The sequence below is a fragment of the Danio rerio genome, chromosome 17, assembly GCF_049306965.1.
Source record: "Danio rerio strain Tuebingen ecotype United States chromosome 17, GRCz12tu, whole genome shotgun sequence".
Taxonomy (NCBI): domain Eukaryota; kingdom Metazoa; phylum Chordata; class Actinopteri; order Cypriniformes; family Danionidae; genus Danio; species Danio rerio.
In genome coordinates, this window is record NC_133192.1 from 39,249,232 (window position 1) to 39,274,108 (window position 24,877).

General features: G+C 35.6%; 1 protein-coding gene and 1 long non-coding RNA gene across 5 annotated transcripts; one reads left to right on the forward strand and one right to left on the reverse strand.

Moving 5' to 3' along the window:
• Positions 1-2,822: 2,822 nt before the first annotated feature.
• crip1 (cysteine-rich protein 1) lies at positions 2,823-13,326 on the reverse strand. 2 transcript variants are annotated; one of them, NM_001159819.3, is made up of 5 exons: positions 13,147-13,326; positions 6,622-6,716; positions 6,315-6,372; positions 3,972-4,024; positions 2,823-3,864 (listed from the first exon to the last, which is right to left on the reverse strand). In NM_001159819.3, the coding sequence occupies exons 1-4, from the start codon at positions 13,184-13,186 to the stop codon at positions 3,984-3,986; spliced, it is 234 nt and encodes a 77-aa protein (NP_001153291.1). In that variant the 5' UTR covers positions 13,187-13,326; the 3' UTR covers positions 2,823-3,864; positions 3,972-3,983. The 2 variants fall into 2 exon arrangements, with proteins under 2 accessions (NP_001153291.1, NP_001160054.1); NM_001166582.2 differs by having other exon boundaries at positions 2,823-4,024.
• LOC110438049 (uncharacterized) lies at positions 13,165-17,363 on the forward strand. 3 transcript variants are annotated; one of them, XR_012393058.1, is made up of 4 exons: positions 13,165-13,431; positions 13,633-13,686; positions 13,778-13,840; positions 15,879-17,363. It is a non-coding gene; the product is annotated as an uncharacterized lncRNA (long non-coding RNA). The 3 variants fall into 3 exon arrangements; XR_012393059.1 differs by having other exon boundaries at positions 13,230-13,530; positions 13,638-13,686; XR_002455961.3 differs by having other exon boundaries at positions 13,404-13,530.
• Positions 17,364-24,877: the final 7,514 nt, after the last annotated feature.

Consider the following 24,877-nt stretch of genomic DNA (forward strand, 5'->3'; position numbering starts at 1 on the left):
CCAGAGTCACATGTTCTATACGTCTATTTAATGTCCAAAATTTGACATCTAATAGATGTTTTGCAGATGTGCAAACACTAATAAATATATTTTCCAGATATAAACAAACTCAACTCAACTCAACTCACTTTTACTTCTAGAACACTTTCAACCACCCAAAACTGGTACCAAAGTGCTGTACATAAAAACAAAATACATGCAAACAAGCAAGGAGTCAAAATACATAAACTCACAGCACATTATTACAAGCTAATATGTGTGTTTTAACTGACCTTTGAAATGACTCCAAAGTAGATGTTGTTAAGGAGAGTGGAAGCTTGTTCCAAAGCATCAAATATGGGACGTTTTTTGCTCTCAGGGAACCATAACCACTTACTTCCACTGACTATTTTTTTACTATGAATTTCAATGATTGATAAAGGGACTAAGCTGAAAAGAAAATTAATGAATTTGCTACCGTTTTTTTTTTAAGTATTTACCCGACAGCAGCATTAAAGCTGTATTTTGGTAAACATCCAACTTGCAAATAAAGGTGCAGCTGATCCACCTTTGTTTTTAAGCAGAATCCTCATTTTTATGATTTGCTCTAGAATGGTTGATCGTCACCTGAGCCAAACAATAAATCTTTTTTTAGCAACATATTTGCATTTAACATCTTGCAGTGAAATGTTTAGTTACATTTTGACATCCATAGCTGAAAAAAATTATACAAAAATGTATATGAATATGGGTGTATAATTCTTTTAAATATCTTATTTTGTATTCAAGAGAGAAAAGAAGCTCAAACAGGTTTGGAGCAAGTGGAGGGTGAGTAAATGATGACAGATTCTTTTCATTTTTGGGTGAACTATTCGTTTAACACTGCCTACTCACTAACTTACATCTGGATCCTGCAAGAGTGCCAGCGATAATTAGCTTTTCAACATTAAGCTCAGCATCTGCTGGCTTCACCTTCTGTAAAAGTGAAAATCGCTCTGTTAAAAGGCCGTCTTGCATTTTTGTAATACAGCAGGGCACAGGGTGCAAAATTAACACTCAGCAAGTGCCAAAACGTGTAGATAATTTGAAGCTCTTTAAAGCCCAGATAGAATTTTGCTCATGTTAGGTCTCTAAAATAAAATCTTTAAAATGACAATAAAAACATTGTCAAATCAATAATAAAGAAGAGTAAATAATTAAGATCAGTTGATGGACACATATTTATTTTATATATACAGTATATTTTAAGGTCAAAGAGCATACATTCTAAAATATTTTATATAGATAGAAAGCATACTGAAGGCAGTTCTGTATGTAAAAGTAAATAAAGCGCCTTGTTTAATGTTTCAAATAACTTTTGGGATAATATTATTCATTGTCAAACACACATTTATGTAAAAATAAAAATAAAAAAATTTAATTTGTGAGAAGCAATTATAATATAAGTAGTATTTTGGACTGTCATCTTAACCCATTTAAGCCCATCGGCAACTATAGTTGTCGAAGTTCATAGTTGCCATTTTCCTTTTATAAGTAATTTTTTACATGTAATTCATGTTTATTTTCTCAATGACAATCAAGCGAACAACCAAATAAAAGATTTCAAGAAAGAAAAAAGGAATTGATTTACTTCCTGTCACATGGTGCCTTCAACTTCCTACCTTTAATTCCGGGGAAAAAAAAGACATTTTTCATGATACTAAAAATAATTTTTTGCTTACTAATGTATATCAACCGAATAATAAAGGTCTCTATAGATTCATCCAAATTAAATAAAACTTTCAGATCTATAGTTTTATGTATACTTTGTCAACAGTTCAAGTAGCAACTATAGTTGCCGATGGACAAATATGTACCTTGTAAGTACATAAATCATGGGGTATATAAAATAATGTGTTAGTAATTTAATAAATCAAGGTTATTGGTCTTGTTTAATGATTTTTTGCTTTCATAATACCCCATCTAAACATAATCGTTTAACTGATATCTTTGCTTAAAAGTAGCCTTTTTTGACACACAGAGTAAAATTAACCTCTCTCACTGGTACCACTCCAGCAAAGAGTTAAAATACGTCTGGAGCAGAGTTAAACTATTGAGTGAACAGAGGGTTTTGTCTAAATTGCATTTTTTTTCTTCACAAAATGCAGTATCGGGTCACTGAATACCACATTTTTTATGATTCTTGTCAGGGTAAAGATTTTCAAAAGCACCAGGGTCTGTGTTTTTTTTGAGAAAAATTGAGAAAAACGGTATTGTTCACAAAAATACCTGTGTATTTGTGGACATGGCCTCAGGAACCCAACTGAAAACGTAATAAATCTCTCAGAATCTCAGCTCATCAGGATCATTAAACAACTCCACAAACAGAATCAGCAGCTTTACTTAAATAATAAGCTGTCTGACTATTTCTGTCAGATAAAAGTCTGTAGTGAGATTTACTTGTTTTGTTAGATGACATCATTGTGGAAAGCATTTACTTTTGTGTATTTATACTGTTATTTACTTTACTTTTTGACTTATTCATTTGTCTTTTTGACACTCAGTAGTCTGTTGGAGAAACTAACATGTGTTTCATCACTTTAAGACAAATGGATCAGTTTTTTGCATTTTCATGTTTATTAAATTATATGATAGATCATTTTCTGGGGGTTAATATCAAAAGGTTTTCTAATTTTAAACATAAAAATTGTGTTTATGTATATGAATTGATCATTTAAAAGAAGTTGTTTTGAGTAAAAAAAATTAAAATAAAATCTGGATAAAATGAATACAAAATATGTTCATATAGGACACTGTTAACAAGGCTTCATGCATGAAATCATAAAAAAAAATTGGGCACAAATGGGTTAAATTGTCTTTTAATAAAATGATTCATCAAATATTTTTTGTTCCTATTATGCCTGACACATGTTTTTTTTTTGGTATGTAAACTATTGTTACATTGAATGACATTTTAGCAGGTGACTTCTTTAAAGGGGACCTATTATGCAAAATGTGACAACAGTGTGTGAATATAATCAGCTTTTGTTTAAAAATGTATTAATTTTATTTTTATAATGACACTTCATATAAAAATAGTCTGCAGAAACACTTGGATTGAGATTCTTCCTTTGTATGATGTCATCAGAGGGAGAAAGCCCCGCCTATTAGTTATGATTTCTCCTTCGTTAGCTTAGACAGCCCTAAGTGAGAAGCAGCCGTCCACCATTTGAGTTTTAAATGTCCTGCTGTGCTAAGACACAGGTGTTTATTGCTCCACCCCGTTTTGAAAAGAGGGCTGGGAGCACAATTTCATTTGAGGCGACAACTTGGATCAAAGTCTAAAAAAAGCAGTTTCAAAGAGTTATAAAACATCATTTGTGTCGTATTTTGTGTTGAAACTTCACACACACACACACCCTAGGAACATAAGAGACCTATTTTAGATATTGTAAAAAGGAGCATAATAGGTCCCCTTTAAATAAAAAGTATGATTGTCATTATTTATCTTCAGAAAAAAAAACAATTATAATAATCAGAAAAAATCTGTAAATATTGTGAAATTGTCTAAAATCTAAAACACTATTACCCTTTTATTTTTTTGATGCTTGAAAACTCCTTTTTAAATTTGATCCTTTATTGGTTCATCATTTGATTTGAGAAAAAGATAACAATTTGAGAGACGAGAAGTAGTTCAAAACACATGTTAATGTAAATCATGTTCAGTTTAATTGTTAAGGGGTCTACGACTGGTGCCCCTGATTAAACTTCACACATTATACAAATGAGTACTTTCTAAAACATAACATGCCTTGGTTCTTTTTGTCTTTGGTTTTACAATATGCAGATAAAAATAGTGACAAAACATTGAGCTCCTCTAAAAACAAGCACACGGAGTGAGTAAACCTGTAAATGAAACAGAAGAATGCAGTTAGCGTACAGTACGTTACATGATCTGCTGTATGCATTGGTAGAGTTGGTTGGTTTATTAAATGTTTTTAATATGAACTGACTAATGCAATGGCCTATTTGAATGTGTGGCTCTCAGTTCCACCACGTCCAAAACCTGCAGAGAAAAAGGAGAAATATTTAGAATATAATGCAATATGTTTATAGTTTCACAACTTTGACAGGCATATATAGACAGATTTAATAATTAGGCACAAAAATGTGTTTGGAAATTTGTTTTGAAAATGAATTTTTGCACAATATACACATTTGAAGGCAACATTTAGATTAATAATATTTCTATTAATAAATTGTAATAAATATTTATTATAACAAATATTTTCCAAGGGATGTTTAGCAGAGCAAGGGTATTTTCACAGTATTTATTATTATGTTTCTTATTTTTGCTTCTGGAAAAAGTCTTTTATTTATTTATTTAATTATTTATTTACATATTTCTTTTACTTTGACTGGAATAAATTCATTTTTTTCATTATTTTTAAAGAAAAGCAGCAATTAAAATAAAGAAAAAAATGAAGGTTAATAATATTAGTTCCCTTTAGAAATTTAAATTTTTTAAATTGCCAACTTACCTAATTACCTATCTATTAATTTAAGCTGAATACTAGTATCTTACGAAATAATTAGTAAAATATTTTGTGCTGTAATGATGGCAAAAATATTAAGACAAGATATATTAGCTTTTAGAATTTTGTTCTTTAAATTGTTCCATTAATCTCTCCATTAAACAGCACTTGGGAAATATTCCAGAAAAAAAGAATGAAAATTTCACAGGAGGGTAAATATATTAGGTTTTAACCATATGTCTTATTGACATGCTAACCATGGAAGCATACATGATCAGTAGGCTGATCAGTTGGCATGATAACCAAATCCACACACACAAAAACATGTGACACTGACTACGTTTACATGGATGTCAGTAATCAAATGATTTGCCTTAATCTGAATAAGACACTAATATGATGAAGGTCTTTACATAAGTTGCTTGTTAAATGTTTCTTTCACCATCTCGTTTTACATGTTGTAGCACATAATTCGATTAACATCATTGCATCACTATGATATCTACGCTTCCTCCAGAGTTTTGTATAATTTCGGGCATTTCATTTTTAACTTGTCGAGTTTAACTGCAGTTTGGCACTTTCACTTCCATTCAGGAACATTTCATGCATGCCCCCTGTGACAAACGAGATATTGGATAAGAGTATACTGCACACTGTATGTTATAAAAAAAAAACCTCCACATTTTACAATGCAGGTGTCTGCATTCCTTCACTGACTCTGTAGGTGCAGAGAATAGTATCACACAGCCGTGTGTGTGTATAGACAATCCTGACGTAAAATATGAAAATCTCACACACATGTAGGATTAAGGAGTCTACATGTCTGTACTGCACTTCAATAATGCATCTAAATCAGCATACTCCACATGTCTTAATGTGTTTTTTTATTTAGTTCGATTATGACCTTAGTCGGATTAAGGTAATCAGAAACTATTGTTTACATGGTAGACTCTTAATCAGAGTATTGTCTTAATCTTAATAAAATTGGATTATTAGTGTCCAACTGTCCATGTAAACATACTCAGTTTAAAAATGTGGCGCTTTGATGGTAAATTTGAATCAATGAAAGAGTCCCCTCATGTAGACATTTGCATTAAGTGCCACTAGCTAGCTAGATAATGCAAGAAATTTGAATAAATACATGAGATGAGAGAGAAACTATAAAATAGTGGCCAACTGCTGTTCCAGTCCACACACTTACCGAAATAGAAGATAAAAAAATGCTTTCAGTGAGACGATACCCTATTGAAATGTACTAAAATAGACCTTTGAGGTATTAAAATGCTCTCCTTTAAGGATAAAAAGGTACAAAGTACTACCTTTTAAAAGTCTGACACAGCTTTTAATACGAGAATGTCTGTTTATGAAGTAAAACACTGTTTAATGTAAAGAATAAATGATGTTGGTCCACCGAATTATGATTTCAATTTTCAATAATTCAATAGACCTAAGTCAGTTATTCTACTGATACTATGGTTATACGTCTGTTTTTCAAAACATTTGTCAGGTTTTTGACCTCAAACTGCTCCTGTGTGTGGCATTACTTTCTTACACATCTCTTCCAAAGCCTTCGGTTTTGGTTTGATTTTTGACTTCTGTAGGTTGTGAAGTAACTCAGATCATTCAGTGTACTGATATGGAGCTGTAATATGCTCAAATCCTGCCTGTAAATACTTTAGATGTGTGTTAATCTGAAAATAACTGCACACCTTGGAAAGTTCATCAGCCAATCAGAATCAAGCATCCAACAGCCCCCTAGTATAAGTCATGTGATTCTTTAGTTGAACAGTAACTCCCAGTAAATGCATTGTAGAAACTTACCTTTGGGTCCAAAGAGTGCAGCGTAGCATGGGTTGTTACAGTAGGGCTTCCCTTCATGCTGTGAGGTGAAACACATTAGTTAGTGCACTCTCTATTAATGGACTTGAACGAAGGCTATTATTCAAGACCTTCGTCAAAACGTAACGCGTTGACAGACTAAACCCCCTGAAGTGTTTATGTAAGGTAAAAGTATGCCAAAATTGAACCGGACTCCATTAAGACTGCCTGGTGCATTAATCTGCGCTCTGTCCCGGTAAGACATTGGCAGTCGGTATGTGTTTTTACTACTGTACTACTATATATTTACCTCTGCATGTGAGCCAGCGGACAGGGTCTTGTTGCATTTCTCACACTTCAGACAGGGTCTATGCCAGTCTTTGCCAAGTGACGTCACTCTCTCCGCTGAAACAACAAAGATAAATATCATTCATTCTGAATAAATATGACAAACACCCATAGATAAACCAACATGGAGTCATATTTGCAGATTTGTAGCGCACATTATTCACAAAATTTCCCAACCGTTGTTTATTTTTTTTAACTGGTAGATGCTTTAATCCAAAGGAAATATTTAAAGTAGCTATAATGCTTTTCAAAGTTTACCTTACTTATATCTGTTCCCGCATTTCCTGGGAATTAAATATTTGGCTTTAAAGTTAGACCATTTCATTGACACCAATTCTCAGCCTAAATAGTTCAATATGCATTAAATAATTAAAGTGAATAATTAAAGTGAATCAAAAAGTACTGTAACTTTCATTTGCTGAACACTATATTTTTTTATTCCTTGAATAAAAGCTCATCTAAACCTCACCCAAAAAGACTTGGTGACTTTTGACATGAGTTGACTTGGAACACATACACAAAAACATACAATAATTAATAAAAAATAAAAAATTAATAATTAAATGGGTTCAGTTCGAGTTTTGAGGGTATTTAAAAGGTATTAAATCTATCTCCAATTAAGTCTTTATCTCTATTTAGGTCATTGTTGTTCTGGACCCCACTGACTTTCATAGTATGGTTCATCAGAATATCCTCATTTGTGTTCTGCAGTGGAAAATATGTGCAGCAATATTCCATTGCAAAGTTTGAGTATATGTAAATATAGCAGGATATGGTCTACAACAACAAAAATAAATAAATAATAATAATTCCTTCCATTTATATAGCGCTTTTCTGGACACTCAAAAGACTTTTACACATTTTTGGGGGAATCTCCTCATCCACCACAAGTGTGCAGCATCCACCTGGATGACGCGGTGGCAGCCATATTGCACCACATTGCACACCACACACCAACTGATTGGTGAAGAGGAGACAGACCAATTATGATTTGGAGACCATGATGGACCAGTGGACAAATTTGCCAGGGTAAACCCCTACTTTTTTTCAAAGGACATCCTAGGATTTTTAATGACCACAGAGAGTCAGGACTTTCATCCGAAAGACATCGCTCACTGATAGTATAGAGTCCCCTTCACTATACTGGGGTATTAGGATTCACTGAGACGGCAGGTTGAGCGCCCCCTGCTGCTAACACCGCTTCTGGCAGCATCCTAGTTTTCCCATGTGGTCTCCCATCTAGGTATTGAATGGGCACAGCCCTGCTTAGCTTCAGTGGACGACCATGTGAGAGTCACAGAGAGCTAGCTGCCAGACAAAATGAACCAGTTGCTTTGCAAAGTGAAGCATTCGAAACAGCAGATGCAGGGACACCTAGACCTTTTCAAGCATTTTGTGAATTTTAAATTGAAAGTATAACCTATAAATGCACTTAGCTTATCATCTAATATCCTTAAATATTAAGTGTCTGCATAATGTGTGGCCTTTTATAAATTTGTAAGACTTATATTTACAAGATACTAATTATACCTTTTATTCTATAAAAGTCTCATTAAAAACCTGATTTGAGTTCAGGTAAATCTATAAGACCTTCTCAGCAATTTGTCACTGGAGGCAATCTGAATGAAGCCATGTGATTTATGTGGATTTTATGCTATTATATAGATCACCACCAGGGCGAAGCAGTGGCGCAGTAGGTAGTGCTGTCACCTCACAGCAAGAAGGTCTCTAGGTCGCTGGTTCGAGCCTCGGCTCAGTTGGCATTTCTGTGTGGAGTTTGCATGTTCTCCCTGCGTTCACGTGGGTTTCCTCCGGGTGCTCCGGTTTTCCCCACAGTCCAATGACATGCGGTACAGGTGAATTGGGTTGGCTAAATTGTCCGTAGTGTGTGTATGTGTGTGTGTGTGTGAATGTGTGTGTGGATGTTTCCCAGAGATGGGTTGTGGCGGCATCCTCTGCGTAAAAACTTGCTGGATAAGTTGGCGGTTCATTCAGCTGTGGCGACCCCGGATTAATAAAGGGACTAAGCCAACAAGAAAATGAATGAATGAATAGATCCCCACCAATGAATTTTTAAAGTGTTTTGAAATCAAAATCTCATGACCTTACAAGCCACTGATTCGGAACAGCAGGTTTGTAAATGTTTTGTAGGTTCATGAAGCTGTGTTTCGAAAGCACAGTCATCACTAACAAGGGCTATACTATCAGCAAACACCTCAATACCAAGTACAATGCTGAGAGTGATGCTTAGATAAATATATACATTTGTTCTAGACACTTTACTTTGACAAAATAAAAGAGACAGCAGTGAGAAAACAGCAGTTAAGAAAGGGTTCGGTCATAGTCACGTGGATGTTTGCACAACATCTGCCTTTACAACTATAAAGCAGCTCTCATTGATTCTTATTATTGCTCACATACATCTAAACATGTAATTAAAGACATGAACTGGAACCGATTCTACATCAAATAAGGGCCACAGGCAACTATTATGCAGTCATTACAGACCAATAGTAGGTTGACTGCATTTACACACTTTTCTGAAAAGTTCATGTTGTTCTGAACTCCTGAAACAAATGTAATTGAAGCCGGTTTTCAATTGAATCAGCTTCCATTTCGCAGCTCCAGTTCCAAGTATATCAGGGCCTTGGGCCATACAGATTTGAGCAGACGTGTGGATGAGTAAACAATGACTGAATTCAATTTTGGGGTGAAATATTTTTAAATAATTAAATTGTTTAAATATTTTGTCATCTCCAATTGGAGAAAAGTTTAATTTGACACATTAAACCATACTTTATGTGTCATAAAAAAAAAAAAATCTGAGCAGAAAATCCCTAAAACTAAACCTTTGTTTCCATCTGCCCCTGTTTAAAACCTCATACACAACATGGAGAAACCCAAATGACTCATTAGGCTCAAAGTTGTTTTCTTAAAAGGCTCAGGGGAATACAAAGTCAACCAGACATGGCCAAATTAGCTGATTTGCAGCCATTATGCACTTTAATCAAAGCCATGATTAACTTTTAATGTCAACACCTTTCAAGCTGAAGTCTGGCAGATGCCCTTTACAGACCATGATGCTGTAAATCGGGGATCGTTCATTGAGTTCTCCTCTCGAAAAGGATAAACTCATGATAGTGAGAACATGGGTGGGTGTGGAAGCTTCATGCGGGACACTCCCGAAGGAATTTATTCCTCCCTTCACTTATAAAAGGGCCATAAAGAAGTCTTTATCTTCAGCCCTCAGCAGAAAAGATTCCTCCAGACAGCCCTCATGATGAAGACTGTAAAAGAAGTGGGAAGCCAAGACAAAGTCATGCATGCTCGGGCGTCTCCAATAAGAAAAGGTGCTCGACTATGCCTTTAACAAGAGAACATTTGGGCGCCAAAGACTTTGTGAAAGCATGACCACTCCAGCTGAGATTTGTTTGTGCTTTTTGGCACGCAGAAATCAAAAGATGGACTAAGCTCAGATTAACAGTTCCCATCTGTGACGTACATGTGAAAAAAAGTGATGAAGTGTTAGCAAAGACTCCAGACACCAAATAATGCTCCATTCTTCATGCAATAAGCAGAGTGTTGAAGGATAACACATTCACTACATAATTCCCATTGTTACAGACTACTGCCAGCTGCTATAATTGCTCACAACAGCTGTAATAAGAGTCGTGCTCATCCCAGTTTAGACAGTTAGTCATGTCACACGCACACACACATACACAGGAAGCTCTTTTGTTTAGTAGTGGACCGTGAACACATGATCCAGACACACTGAGAGAGATGGATGCGCCATCAGTGGTCCATGTGAGAAAGAACATTTCGGAAAGGAAAAACAAGGCAGAAAGGAATGCACAAGAATGGGTTTGGGCTCTTGAAAAGCAGCCAAGAAATAGTCTGGTCATCTGAGCCACACCTAAGACAGTAATTACTTAACTTCCCTCACCCAAATACACAGGGGAACCACTAATCTCTTGCTCTTTAACGGTCTTTATCAACACAAAGTGTTCTAGACTGGGTGTAAAGTCTACAGCATGGAGATTTGTAATCTGAAGGCAGGCTATACTGCTGTTCTTAGTCTGTGAAGCATCTGTTTTTTTGTTTTATTTTTACATAACATAAGATAAAGAATAGACAGTGATAGACTTATTTATGCTGAGAGCAAATTGTTAAAATTAAGGCTAGGGCTCAATTAAGTATGTGAGTTTGGGGTGGGACTATCATATTGATTGACCAATAGAGAAAAAGTTTGGGAAACCTGTTTGAAAGCAGTCATTATTTTTGCAGCCACATTAGATGATGAATAAAATCCCCTTAAAAACACCATACATACTGTAATCATATATACATATAAAATTTGTGCGATTTGGGGAAAATATCTAGTTGTGATTTTTTTTTAGCAAATATTGTGATTGCGATTTGATTTACGATGTAATTTAAGCTTTAAGCTGATTTTAATTAATTCAAGCTTCAGCTCAATAATCTTTAAGGCTGTGGTAACAATTCTGCGACAGCTCTTAAAAATTACCAATGATTGTTTGGTGTCTGTGACTTTGAAACCAAAATATTCCCATATTACAAATGCTGGTTTTCTTATATGAATTTGTCTATTAATGCTTCAGAATAATCCCACTTGTCAGCACTTTCCTTTTTGTTTTCTTTTTTTTTGTGGGTGTAGATCAGTTGTGCAATTCTGATTGGGCAGAATAAAAGTGTGTTCACTCAGTTGGCTAGTTATAAAGCCATGGTCAGATCACATGATTTCTGCACGATTTCCTTGACATAGAGTGTCGTAGGAATTCGTAAACAACAAATGGACGTCGTGACACAAGATTTTTCATTAATACAAGATAATTTCTTTTTGTGTAATGTGGAATAGTTCAAGACAACCGATACCCTGTCTGCGATGCGTCAGGACACCATCGCAGAAAGTCTAGCATGTTTAACTTTCTGAAGCATAGCGGACTGGTTTTAAAGATGTTATTCATTATTTTTTTTCACATATATATATTTATATAAATATATATTTTATGTTGCAGCCTCTTGCGATTAACTAATCTCAACGTTTCAAATTGTGATTCGATTTTAATTAATCACAGTCCTAATATATATAAATTGATTAAAAAATAATAATTTATAAATAAATAAATAAATAAAAATAAAAAAATAAAAAATTATATATATATATATATATATATATATATATATATATATATATATATATATATATATATATATATATATATATAAATTTGCAGTTATGGCAAAGCTATTTTGATTGTGCCATTATCTTATCTCTACATTTATATTTTCACAGTGGATTTTCCCCATTTTCCATCTCGGAGATGCTGTTATTGTTAGATCAAAAGAAAGAGCGGCACCAAAAGAGGCAATTTTATATAATGAAAAAGTTTCTACAAAGGTTTGAAGAACTTTAGAGATGAATAGCAAATGCAGAATGGGTGATTGTGTGAGATTTTGTATGACGGCTATCATTACTCCACAGGAAATGAGCATGTCAATTATAATGGATAAAGGGTAAATGCTGCATATAAACTTTACACTGGTTTGACAAGATGGAAAACATATTTAGAAACTGGTAAATATTCAGAACTATACATTAAAATAAAGATTTCATTGTCTAAATAAAGTTACAACAATAGAAACCATACAAAAAAGTGTATATGTGCAAAGAATTTACATTTATATAGAATATATATTTTTAAAATATATAAAATATAAAATCAGTGGAATTAGTTAACTGAAAGATTAAAAAAACAAGTCAGCAAAACAGCAGTAGACTGAGAGCTTCAGTGGAGAGGATTACTGTTTAGATTACTGTCATACACACATTTACTATTGTATTTATCTTTAATACTTCTTGGGTGGAATTTAAACCGAACAGTAAAACTATTTGAGGATTCTCCTCATCCGGCTGCTTCATGGTAAAGAGAATATTCAAATAGTTTGGCTGAATACACAATGTAAAACAGGATACTTTACAATGTAAAGCAGCATGCTGACATTATCATTTGCATTGTTCATTCAGTTGCTAACTCTTATGCTCTTATTGTTTCTTTATTATTAGAAATATAAATAACAATACAGAATTATAACATTTATAGTATATCTATAGTCTATTAAACATTTTAAGTTAGGCTATACTAGTCTAATCTACATCAATTTAAAACAACACTGCAATTCTCATAAATATTCTTTTTTTTTTTTTTGCTGTAAAGTTTGCACAAGTTATTTTGTAACGTCTATATTGCAAAAGTTTCAAGCAGGAAATACCCTGAAGTTCACATGCATCACTTGACAGCTTTCTTCCTGGTTAATCCCTCGTGCTGTTATGTAAACTAGTTTATCTGATTTTAAAACATCCACATATTTACACTGAATCGCGTAACAGCTTGACTTTCATTTCGTTCTTTCCCTATATTTTGTAAAAGTATGTAAAATAATAAATATTTCACACAAGTCTTACCAAAGTACACTTCCTTTTGGCACTTGGGGCATTTAGGCATGTTTGCGTTGATTTAGTCCCTCGGAGGAGAAAGAAAAAGTCCTGTTTGATGTAAAGTTGAGATGGAGAGCAGCAACGGTCCACCTGCACGCAGCCACGCCTTTGGTTTAAGATCATCTGCAACAGCCTTATTTATATAGTACTGTGGAAATAGTTTGCGCACGGTCACGGAGGGAGAGAGAGAGAGCGAGAGGGCGCGCGAGCGAGAGAGCAAACGCACGTGCACGCACATTGCTTCATTGTACAGTATGTTCCTATTCTGCGGGTTTCACCATGTGTATTCTATATTGATTCAGCTTTTAATTAGCTCACCGAAAGATTTACAAACAACTCGTCTTTGTTTGCGTGGGTAACCTGTATCAAGTTTAAAATGTATAGAAATGGGAGCCTATTTTTGGTACGAGCTATCATTCATTTTCAATGTGTTTGTTTTTTTTTCTTTACAAGTTCAGGCTAAACGACTCTCAATTCACGGATGAAACACGTCACGTGATATTGAATGTAGGTGGCTTTCTGATGTCATCATCATACCGTAGACATGCCAGACATTTTTTAATGATATGGTGATACTATTTGTTATTTTTTATCACAGATAATAGCCAGAGCTGTGTACCTGAAATGAATAGTTACAGCTTGCTCTTTCACAGATATGAAGGTGAGAATATATAGTGGATGTTTGTGTGCTTATCTGAATGTCTATGTGTTTACATGAAGTAAAGAGCTTTAGCATTTGATAGATCACATTTTTCCTGAGAAGTTACTGTAGGTGTGTCTCAGCCCAACCCATGGATTGATAAAATATGCACCATGGAAACTCAACATGTTATCATGAGCATGACACACACACACACACACACACACACACACACACACACACACACACACACACACACACACACACACACACACACACACACACACACACACAAATATTGATTTAAACTTCTAGGTGTTTGACTGGATAATATTTTAATCACTGACATGATTGTCCTTGTTTTTGCATGTTCGTTTACTCAACATGTATTTCACACATGCAGTAACTTTAGTACAGCTATTCTAGTATCATTGTTAAAAAAACAGTAATCATCATATTTTTGTGATTTAAGGGATTCAAATGTCCTCATATTGGTAACACATTACAATTATGTTTCTTTTATTAACATTACGTAACTACAGTTAATAAGGATCAATAATATAATGCAGTTTATGACATTATAAAATTTAGTTAATGTTAGTTTCAGCGCACATTATTAAAAGATACATTATTAATGTCCAGAGTTGTATTTGATGACTTAATGTACTGTTAACAAACCTGAACCAATGGACATTTTTACTTTAATGCAGATTAATAAGTGCTGTACAAATACCCTCACCGGCCACTTTATTATGTACACCTTACTAATACCGGGTTGGACCCCCTTTTGCCTTCAGAACTGCCTTAATCCTATGTGGCATAGATTCAACAAGGTACTGGAAAGTTCCTTAGAGATTTTGGTCCATAATAACATGATAGCATCACACAGTTGCTGCAGATTTGTCAGCTGCACATCCATGATGCAAATCTTTTGTTCCACCACATTCCAAAGGTTTATTGGATTGAGTTCTGGTGACTGAAGGCCATTTGAGTACAGTGAAATCATTGTCATGTTCAAAAAAACCAGTCTGTGATGATGCAGTCCTGCTGGAAAAAGCCATCAGAAGATGGGTACACTGTGGTCATAAAGAGATGGACATGATCAGTAACAATACTCAGGTAGGCTGTGGCGTTGACACGATGCTCAATTGGTATTAATGGACCCAAAGTGTGCCAAGAAAATATCCCCCACACCATTACATCATCACTACCTGCCTAAACTGTTGATACAAGGCAGGATGGATCCATGCTTTCATGCTGTTAATGCCAAATTCTGAACCTACCATTCTAACGTTGCAGAAGAAATCAAGACTCATTAGACCAGGCAACATTTTTAAAGAGTAGTTGTTTCACTTACTGTTGCCATTCTATCAGCTCGAACCAGTCTGGCCGTTCTCCCCTGACCTCTGGCATCAACAAGGCATTTGCGCCCAAAGAACTGCCAGTAGATCAGCAGTTTCTGAAATACTCAGACCAGCCCGTCTGGCACCAACAACCATGTTGCATTCAAATTCACCTAAATCACCTTTCTTCCCCATTCTAATGCTCGGGTTGAACTGCAGCAGATCGTCTTGACCATGTCTACATGCTTAAATGCATTGAGCTGCTACCATGTGATTGGCTGATTAGACATTTGCCTTAACAAGCAGTTGGACAGGTGTACCTAATAAAGTGGCCGGTGAGTGTATATTGCTAACTGTTATTTAATTTTAGTTCATCAGTATTTGAGCTTGGTACTCATTAATTCATAAAATGCAATGACTACTGGCACTTTAAGAGTGTAAAATACAAATACAGGCAAAACAAAATGAATACCTATGACTTGCAATGATGGGGTGATTAAAAGAAGTACTTCTTCAACATTAAAAACAATCCCTTATTTTCAGTATTCACAGACTGTTGATACACTACTCTATACTATATATATATACGTTTGTGCAAAGAAAATGTATACTGGATTTAATCTGAAAATGAGTGATTTATGCACCCCAGTCTGTGTTTGTGTCTGGAGCTCTCTCTGTGTCCCGTGTTTGATTTATCTTGATGGCTCTTCCCACAGATCATCCATCAGCAAGTTCTAAACTCTAGTGCCACCCATGTTTACCAAGTCGTGCCCGGCCACTGTTTCATCTCAACTGGTAACAGACAGCCCAGCCCACCCGCTGTTTCATGTCCTCATGGGCTCTTCCCAAATGCAGACACCATGAGGTTCACCATCAAGGCTTTTCCAGCGATCTTCATTTCCTCCCTCTGTTGACAGTAGATCCCGCAGTCCACGCTGAGAGATCATTTTCTTGCCAGCCTCTTCCAGCTCTGTTATCATTGTCTGTGTACCATTACTAAAAGTGTTATCTTATCTGAGCACCCGCATCGCTCACTTCCGTGGTTTGTTTTTGAAACGACGAGTATTAATATTATGCTTTGAATAATAAAAAATGTACTTTAATTTACAAAAGGTTAGTATTTGCTCACCCTTAAGTGGCTTTAAACCTTTATGACTTTCTTCTGTTAAACACAAATGAGATATTTTGAAGAAAGCCGAAAACTTGTAACCATTGACCCCCATTGTAGAAAAACAAATACTATGAAAGTCAGTGGTTACAGGTGTTCATCTTTCTTCAAAATAGCTCATTTGTGTTCAACAGATGAAAGGAGCTCAAACTGTTTTGGACGAAGGAAAGGGTGAGTAAATGATAAGAGAGTTTAAAATTTTGGGTGAACTCATTTATTTTTGCTTGATCCTAGTAATGGAGAAACTACTTTGAAACTGTAGCTTGTCAGGCTAGAACATATTTTATAGCTCAGCCTCAGTTATGATGAAGATGTCTTTTAAAGAGCTCTTCATCTGGAAAACATCTGTTGAGTAAAACATTTGATAAACATCTTTAAAAGCTATTTTACATTGCCTTTTCAAAATCATGAGCAGTTTCTAAATGTTGATTTTACATTTATCTAAAACTGCTGGTCGAATGCATAAGCATTTGTTGCAACTGCATTCAATAGCTTTAATTTTAAAACAATTGTATTTTTTAAGCAAAACTGAAATTGTGTTTCACTAGTAAAAGAAACATTCTTGTTTTGCAAATAGACTAATTCCAGAACTCACCAAGGGCACTGTCATACACCCGGTGCAATAAAGTGCAAGATGTATTTGGTGGAGTTCGTTGTTATTTTCAGACCAGCAAACCCTTTTTTTCACATTTTGCAGCACAATGTTTAAATAGCAAATCCATTTGTGCCTCTTTGTGGACTCATGGGTGTTCCGGTCTAAATTGTTGGCGTATTGCTATTTTGAGGAACTGAAATAGACCGTGCCATTGACCAACTAAAAGCTGCTCTAAAGTCTAGCGCAGAAAAAATTTAAGCAAAAAAAATTTAAGCATAAAAATGTTACAAAAATTATTATTTTCTACAAAAGTGAAGTTTTTATAAACTAATTTCGAGAGGAGCACGTGATATGATTGGTCATGGCTGGCTTCTTATCCATAATCAGTGATAATTCAATCAGAGTGATCAAAGCTTACAATAAATAGACCGATTTCACCCTCTTGCCCTATCTTCGTTTTTCCCTTCCACCCCATCTCCTCCTTTTCCTTCCTTTTTCAGGAGGAGCTTTCGAGACCTACCTGATCTCGGATCCCCTCTATATGCTTATTGACCAGGCAGGATCTCCGAGCATCTCCGAGCTCAGGGTTCTCTCCTGGGACATCATGCCAAATCTACTATTAACTCCAAGCATAGTGTGAACTTTTGAAATATAAAAACCACTACCACTACATAGATTTGTGCACCTGTCTGGTTTCAGAGATGTATGCATCACCATATAGGGCATATGAATAGGATGTGTGTTTGGATATAACTTTTTTGACCACACTTTGGTATTATTGTTTATTTAATAATTTGCTGAAAATAAAACTAAATTTAAAAATAGTTTTGAAACAAATATTTGCACTTAACAAAATAAATTAAATGGCGTTTCCACCATTTCATCATCCACAACAGTAAAGTAGTAAAGTTGAGAGTAAAACTAAAGTAAAGAGAAAGTAAAGAGGCCAAATGGGTGAGGCCCGTTCTTTATACCCTTGCTGCTCTCACTAGTGAAGTGTTCAGCTTTTCCACTTAAGTCCACCATGTAAATAGCAAATGCAACATATTGCGACGCAATTGACTTTTGAAGGGAATGTGAGATGAGATTCTGATTTAATGCACGTTATACTAAAAACAAACCCAGAACTCATTAAGAGAATAAGCACCACTCTCTTAGACCATGCGCTGGGGCGCAGAGTGTATTTTTCTGTTCTTAAAATAGCAAAAGTGTATTCGGACACATCCTTAATGCTTTTGCGCCATGTGCTTTAGACTTTGCGCCAAGATCGTTAAAATAGAGCCTCTAGAGCAGAGGTCTCAAACTCGCGGCCCGCGGGCCATTTGCGGCCCTCAGTGCAATATTTTGTGGCCTGCGCCGACCGCTGTACTCTGACAGAATCAGCGGAGCGGGGAGAGAGAGCGCTCCCCGCTCCGCTGATTCTATCCGTACACAGCGCGCTTGTCACTCAATGCGCGTTGTCGCGCGCGTTCTGATCAGCTGTGTTGTCGCGCACATACTCAAGAGCGGTGTTATCGCGCGCCTACTGAAGGGCCGGACCGAGGGTGTGTCGCGTCGCGGGGGCACTTTTGATCATTTTGGAAGGGCACTTTCTATGCAAGACTAAAAAGGGCATGTGCTCTGCACAGGTTGAGCCCTATGTGTGCACGTGCCTGCCCTGTTGATATTATAGGTAGATACAGACTGGTACAGACTGATGTGACTGGAGTGGGGTGGGGGTGTTTTATTTATACATATATACGCCTTTTTTTTAGGTGAGGGAATGGAAGTTTTGAGTGAGTTCCCCTACTTTTTTCCCTAGGACTTCAATAAGTCAAAGTACAGGTCTAGACTTAATGATGATCATCTTCAAGCCATACTGAGGGTCTCAACTGCTTCCGCTCTAAAGCCAAATGTGGTTCAGATTTGTGAGAAGAAGCGCTGTCAAGTCTCTGGCAGCAAGGAGTAGGCAAAAGATGCCATGTTCAGAAGAACTGTTCATAATCTTCACTCAATGTTCTATTAATGTTCAGGACTGTTCATGTTCAGAAGAAATAATTAAAACTGTTAATAATGACATTTGAGGACTTTTTTTTTTTGTGAAATCCCTTATGCGGCCCAGCCTCACCCAGACTTTCCCCCAGGTAAATTGAGTTTGAGACCCCTGCTCTAGAGTTTAAGTTGAGTTTGACTTTTTTTTAACCCATTCATCCAATCTCTGGGTCTGACGAAAGCAATTTTATCTCAGATTAGCAAAAATCATTGAATCGGATTAGACCATTAGCATCTCAATCAAAAAATAAAAATATAAGTTTTGATGATCTCATTCTTTTCATTCTGTAACCCAGTTGTAGATATTTAGCATTATTACACGCTCTCTAAAATACTTGATTCTGATTGGTCAATCCCAACATTTCAAGGTATGTTATTGCTAGATAACAGCCGCTTGTTTTAGCCCAGTATCATCCAGGTATTACAAATCATCTTGGCTGTGAATATATATGCTCTATCGCTGTTCTTGACTCTTTGGTGTCATCTTATGACTGAATAATAAGGTTAGTGTACACTGCAAAAAATGCTTTTCTTGCTTAGATTTTCTGTCTTGTTTGTATTCCAAATATCTAAAAATTCTTAATCCTAGAAGAATTTTCCAGACAAGCACAACATGTTGCCTTGTTTTAAGAAATAATCTGCTAATATTAAGTGATTTTTACCTTAAAACAAGCAAAATAATCTGCCAATGGGGTAAGCAAAATAATCTTGTTTTTCCTTTTGACATGAGATTATTTAGCTTACCCCATTGGCAGATTATTTTGCTTGTTTTATTGTAAAAATCACTTAATATTAGCAGATTATTTCTTAAAACAAGGTAACATGTTTTGCTTCTCTAGAAAATTCTTATTGGATTAAGAATTTTTAGATATTTGGACTACAAACAAGACAAAAAATCTAAGTAAGAAAAGCATTTTTTTGCAGTGTAGGTGGCATTCATCCATTTTTTTCCTGCAAGCTTTACGTTTAATAAAAGAACTAGTATTGTTTAATTAGCCGTTAGATAAGCAGGATAATGTACATCTAGCGTCCATAGCGTCTGGTCGATGATAATCTTGTCAGGCTTTATTCTGTGAAAACAACCGCCTAGATGTACATTAGTCCTTACTTAGCAAGCTGCCATGGTTAATGCTATGGATCATTACTCTAAAATGCTGCTCTTAATAAAAGTAACTTGGTTATGCGTTGTCGTTCTCCACAAAGGTAAAGTACATCATAAATTTGTAGCTTGTTTTGTAGCGTAGTAGCAGCTATTTGTGGGAGCCTATTTCCAGTTTGATAGATCAGCGTGTACAGAAGTGAAAGGGAGGAGGAGGCCAGTGAAAACAAACACAGACGTCTGCGATTAGGTAATGAAGGTCTGTGGAATAACAGTTCGCTGGACTGAACTCATCCCTGCTGAAGAGAGGAGGAGGACTGGGAAGTGGCTCATTGTAGCCATGCATTCTTTCTGTGAGAGGCGAACAAACAAAATGTTACAACATGTCATTGAGTCTAAGCTGTGAAGAGAACACACACACACACACACACACACTCACATAAAGTCCACAGTCCTCGAGAGTAATACTTTTATTGCCGAGCACAGTTGCATCACATGTACACACAACAATGATGATGTCAGTCATCTCTGAGGGACATGTCACTGGGTGGGAGGAGATGTTGCCATAGAAACTCTGTTGTGGGCGAGTTGGCGCCCTTCAGATTGACAGCTGAAAGACTGTTCTGGTGTCCCTCAACACACCTATGGTTTTAACGCAAAATCTTGACGTTGAAACAATATTATTCAAAGCGTCATCCTATTCATCACAGGCCTGAAGTATTAGTTGAAACACTTTCTTTTTTATGTTACATGTCATTACATCGCAAAAACGTTGATCTTGGAAAGGGATCAAAAGGTGAGATGTGGTTCACACAGTCGCACGATTGCTTAACTCATTTGTAATCTGTGTCTCAGCGCTCAAGTATGTGTGTATTTAAAGACTTGTATAATGTAAATTAAACTGTTATATAATGTAAATGATCTCTTTTACTGAAATATGTCGTAGAAAACCCATTAAATATTTTCATTATTTCCATTTATTTGGGAAACATTTAATTTGGACTATACATTGTAAAAAATGCTGAGTTCCAGACAATCAATTTGTGTTGGGACAACATTTCCAAATGTAAATGGATTGAACATAAAACAATGAAGTTGTTCCCCCAAAAAACACATTTTTAATAAGTAGTTTGAGCAAATGGCATTTTTTGAGTGCATTAAGTGCTTGACATGACACTCACTAAGCTAATGCAGTGATTCCCAAAGTGAGGTTCGGGACCCCCTGTTGGTGGGATAAAGAAAAAATCGAATTAATTTACATGAAACTATATGACACATTTTATCCACAACATACAAAAGATAAAAATATAGGTTACATATAAAAACAACAACATGCAAATATAAAGCCATCAGCCATTTTCTTTCATTTGGACTGTGACCCTTGAGGTGACATTTAGATTAACGACACCGCAATAGCGTCAGTTGCAGCAGATGTATTAAATGGCACCATGTTAAACTTTACGTCATCTTTTCAGAACTCATGCACATCTATTATCAACCAAACTAAATATATAGAAAATGATCTCTGAGTGGTGGTCCCCAAAATTAAAACAAAAATAGATTTGCTGTGACATTGTGCCTACCCATCTCATTAGGTGAGTTTAATGTTCAAATGAAACTAATAAATAAATTACTATAATTAAAATTGTATGGTTGTTAGATGGTTGCATTTGTATATGGTATTGTGTATATACGTCTAGGCATGTGTGTGTGCTATTGTGCCTTTGAGGCATTTTTTAGACCACAGCTCATGAAAGAACTTACAGGTATATGAATATAAAAGTATGCTTAAACCAAATGTCTAACACAGGCTCATTCTGAAAATGTAGCCCCATATACATTTCTGGAAATGGTGAATTATGTAGACAGAAGTATGTATGACTGCATTTCATCTTTGAAACAAACGCTACGGGACGGTATGATCCTGTTTCTTTTTGCGCTTACCAGTTACCAGTTTGCCCAGTAGCTCGCCATGTACGTTGGTGGACTTGAGACACAGGGCGGAGTTGACTGTGATAACTGGGTTCGAGTTCGTTGAAGAACAGTTTCTAGAAAGCAGGTAAGAAAAAAATAGAATCCAAAAAAATAAATAAATAAATAACACAGTGAGAATGTGGTAAAATCTGAAAATATGGTAAAAATCAGAGGGCTAATCTTTTTTAGGAAAGTGGGTGTGCTGGTTAATCGGTGCTTTTGAAAAAACTATTGGTTGGGTTTAGGGAAGTAGGAGATTGGGTCAATGAATTAGTCGGTCGGTCTACAGCAGCCTTTGGTGAATTTATGCCAAAACAGCAGGCACAAAATGGTACCTCGTGAGAGAAGTTTGAGATCTCAGAGAGCACAGCGGCCTCGTAAAAACAAAAACTAAAAAAGAAACCTAAAAAAAAAAAATTTAGCTTTTGGGATGTATTTGGCCTACTCCAGAAATGTATATAGCGGTGCGTTTTCAGAATGAACCTGGCTTGCAAATGTCATACTAGTGATTTTCCCCCTTAATACAATGTAAAAAAAGAGACTCAACTTAAAATTGTAAGGCAACTTGCTGCAGAACTTTTTTGAGTTGACTCAACTTTCAACCCAAGTACTGCACTTTACTTGATTTAAGTTCGGCCAACTCAAAAAAGCTTTGCAGCAAGTTGCCGTACAAATATAAGTCAACTTTTTTTACAGTCTAGGAGTCTAAAAGATCCATGTTATTAAGTAAAATATGTTTAAGAGAAATGGGATATGCAAACATACTGACACTTGTCAATCACTAAAGGAGAATGTTCAGAACACAGGAGATTAAACCTGATGATTGGCCAGTCAAATCTGTCAGTAAATGTACCCTTTTGACAATGTTAAGGATGTTGGATGTTAAGGGTCTAATGTTTCTTGTCTCAGGGCTGTTTATGTCTCGATATCCAGGGTGTTTAAACTCCTTGTGAATGAACATTGGTAAAGACTAATATCACTTCTCTTGTTGCCACTGGACAGAAAATTACAATGGAAAGCCACGCAATGTGGCATTGTATCCTTTTTTCACGCTTAATTTTAAGATACAATTCTTTCCATTAATAAACCATTAACAATAAAATTTTAATTTGCGGCTTACTGATGGTTATTGAGGTATTAGTTTAGGTATTGATTAAGAATAAAGATATACAATAAGATTTTGCAGAATATGTACTTTATAAGTACTAATAAACAGCTAATATCTTAACAATAGACAGGCAATATGCCACTACATACTGGAATAGTGAGAACAGTTGCTTAAACTAAAGTGTTACTTTTTTATTTTAGCATTATAAAGAAAGAGGCAGTGCCAGTTGAACACAGAGTGAAACCATTTAACATCATGCACTGCGCATTTAAAATAATAGCCACCCTCATAGTCCAAAATTAATGTAGATATTTTTAAAACCTGAATATTTCATAGGTGTTCTGCTATGTATATCATTTACAAATAAGTCATGTTACCGGGTTCTATTTAAGATGAATGCATTAATCAAACAAGATTAAATGGGAATAAAACAAACATTCCAGAAATGCCATACTGCTTTAACTGTACCAATCTGAACAGTCATCATAAGCTTAATTTATGGTGGGGCACAGTGGAAAGAATTTACTCAAAAAAAGACTGAGAAAAAGTTGTTTCCTTAACAACCGGCTGTTATTTATCATAGTTTACTTCCTGTGCCATGGTAACAAGAAATAAAACAGGATATGATGAGCTTGCATGTGTTTGGACGATTTTCACAGTGTTGCAAACTATTGCACCGGCAAACTGACAGTATCATCCCATGTCAGCTGAGCCACTATACAAACTGAACTGCTCTGTTTTTATTGCCAGACAAATATTGAGACGTGGTATCAGGTTGTATTTGTTTAGCTCACTGTCATTTGTTAACTAAACGACTAGCATGTGTTGCAATATGCTAATACTGAGGAGAAAACATACACCCTTAGTAGAAAAATGAGACGGCACTGCTGATTTTTTTTTTTTTTTTTTTTTTTGCTTCTTGTAACTGCTAAACTTATTATAATCATTGCATGTCGCAGTGTTACGAACGTTGTGCAGTAGTTTCACACATCCTAGTATTTACAACCACCAACTTTATGGAACTGAGGTGTTCATGGTTTGGCAGCCGTTTGGTGTTAAACACGCATGTTTCACACTGGGCTCTAATTGGCATTTCTTCTCCAAGGTAGCTGCATGTTGCCTGAGCTGATGTGGATTTTTCTGGTATAACAGTCCCTGTTGAGGTAAAATGAAGCATAGAGGTAAAGTTGGTTTTATATTCGTTGGTATTATATTTATAGTCGTTCATTTAGAAGTCTCTATATTGTTTACCATGTTACTTTGAATATTCGATCGGAATTAGCATGCAAGTGTGACTTGAAAACAACATTAACACTGATTATTTGACTGTGAACAATGTTGTACTTTGATAGTCATTGGCCTGCTAATATGATTTCGCTGTTTAGAGCTTGCAAATAATACTTTTCTGAAAATATATTATTAAGGGAAAAGTCAGAATGTGCGAATATAAAACCAACTTTACCTCTATACGTGAAGCTGTGGATTGTGATATAATCAATATCAGACACCAGCTGAGTAAAGATCTGTCCCATTTCTCATTTGCTTACATTAATCCCTAAAAGTAAAAGTGCATATTTTTTGAGTGTGTACCTGATGAATAGGTAAGCATTGGGAAAAACTAATTCCTCATTGACATACATGTCATGTTTGTCACTCATCTTGTCATGTTCTCCATATTTCATTTATAGTCAGTTTCCTACTTTTGGAAATGAAGTTCTGCAATTTGCAGGTCTTTAACAC

What these genes read in the sequence shown, in the direction of transcription:
- crip1 (NM_001159819.3), bottom strand. Translation starts at nt 13,186, where the DNA reads ATGCCTAAATGCCCCAAGTGCCAAAAGGAAGTGTACTTTG. An exon ending in CCGCTGGCTCACATGCAGAG is followed by an intron (nt 6,373 to 6,621) that starts GTAAATATATAG and finishes TTCACCTCACAG; the next exon opens with CATGAAGGGAAGCCCTACTG. An exon ending in TGCACTCTTTGGACCCAAAG is followed by an intron (nt 4,025 to 6,314) that starts GTAAGTTTCTAC and finishes TTTTCTCTGCAG; the next exon opens with GTTTTGGACGTGGTGGAACT.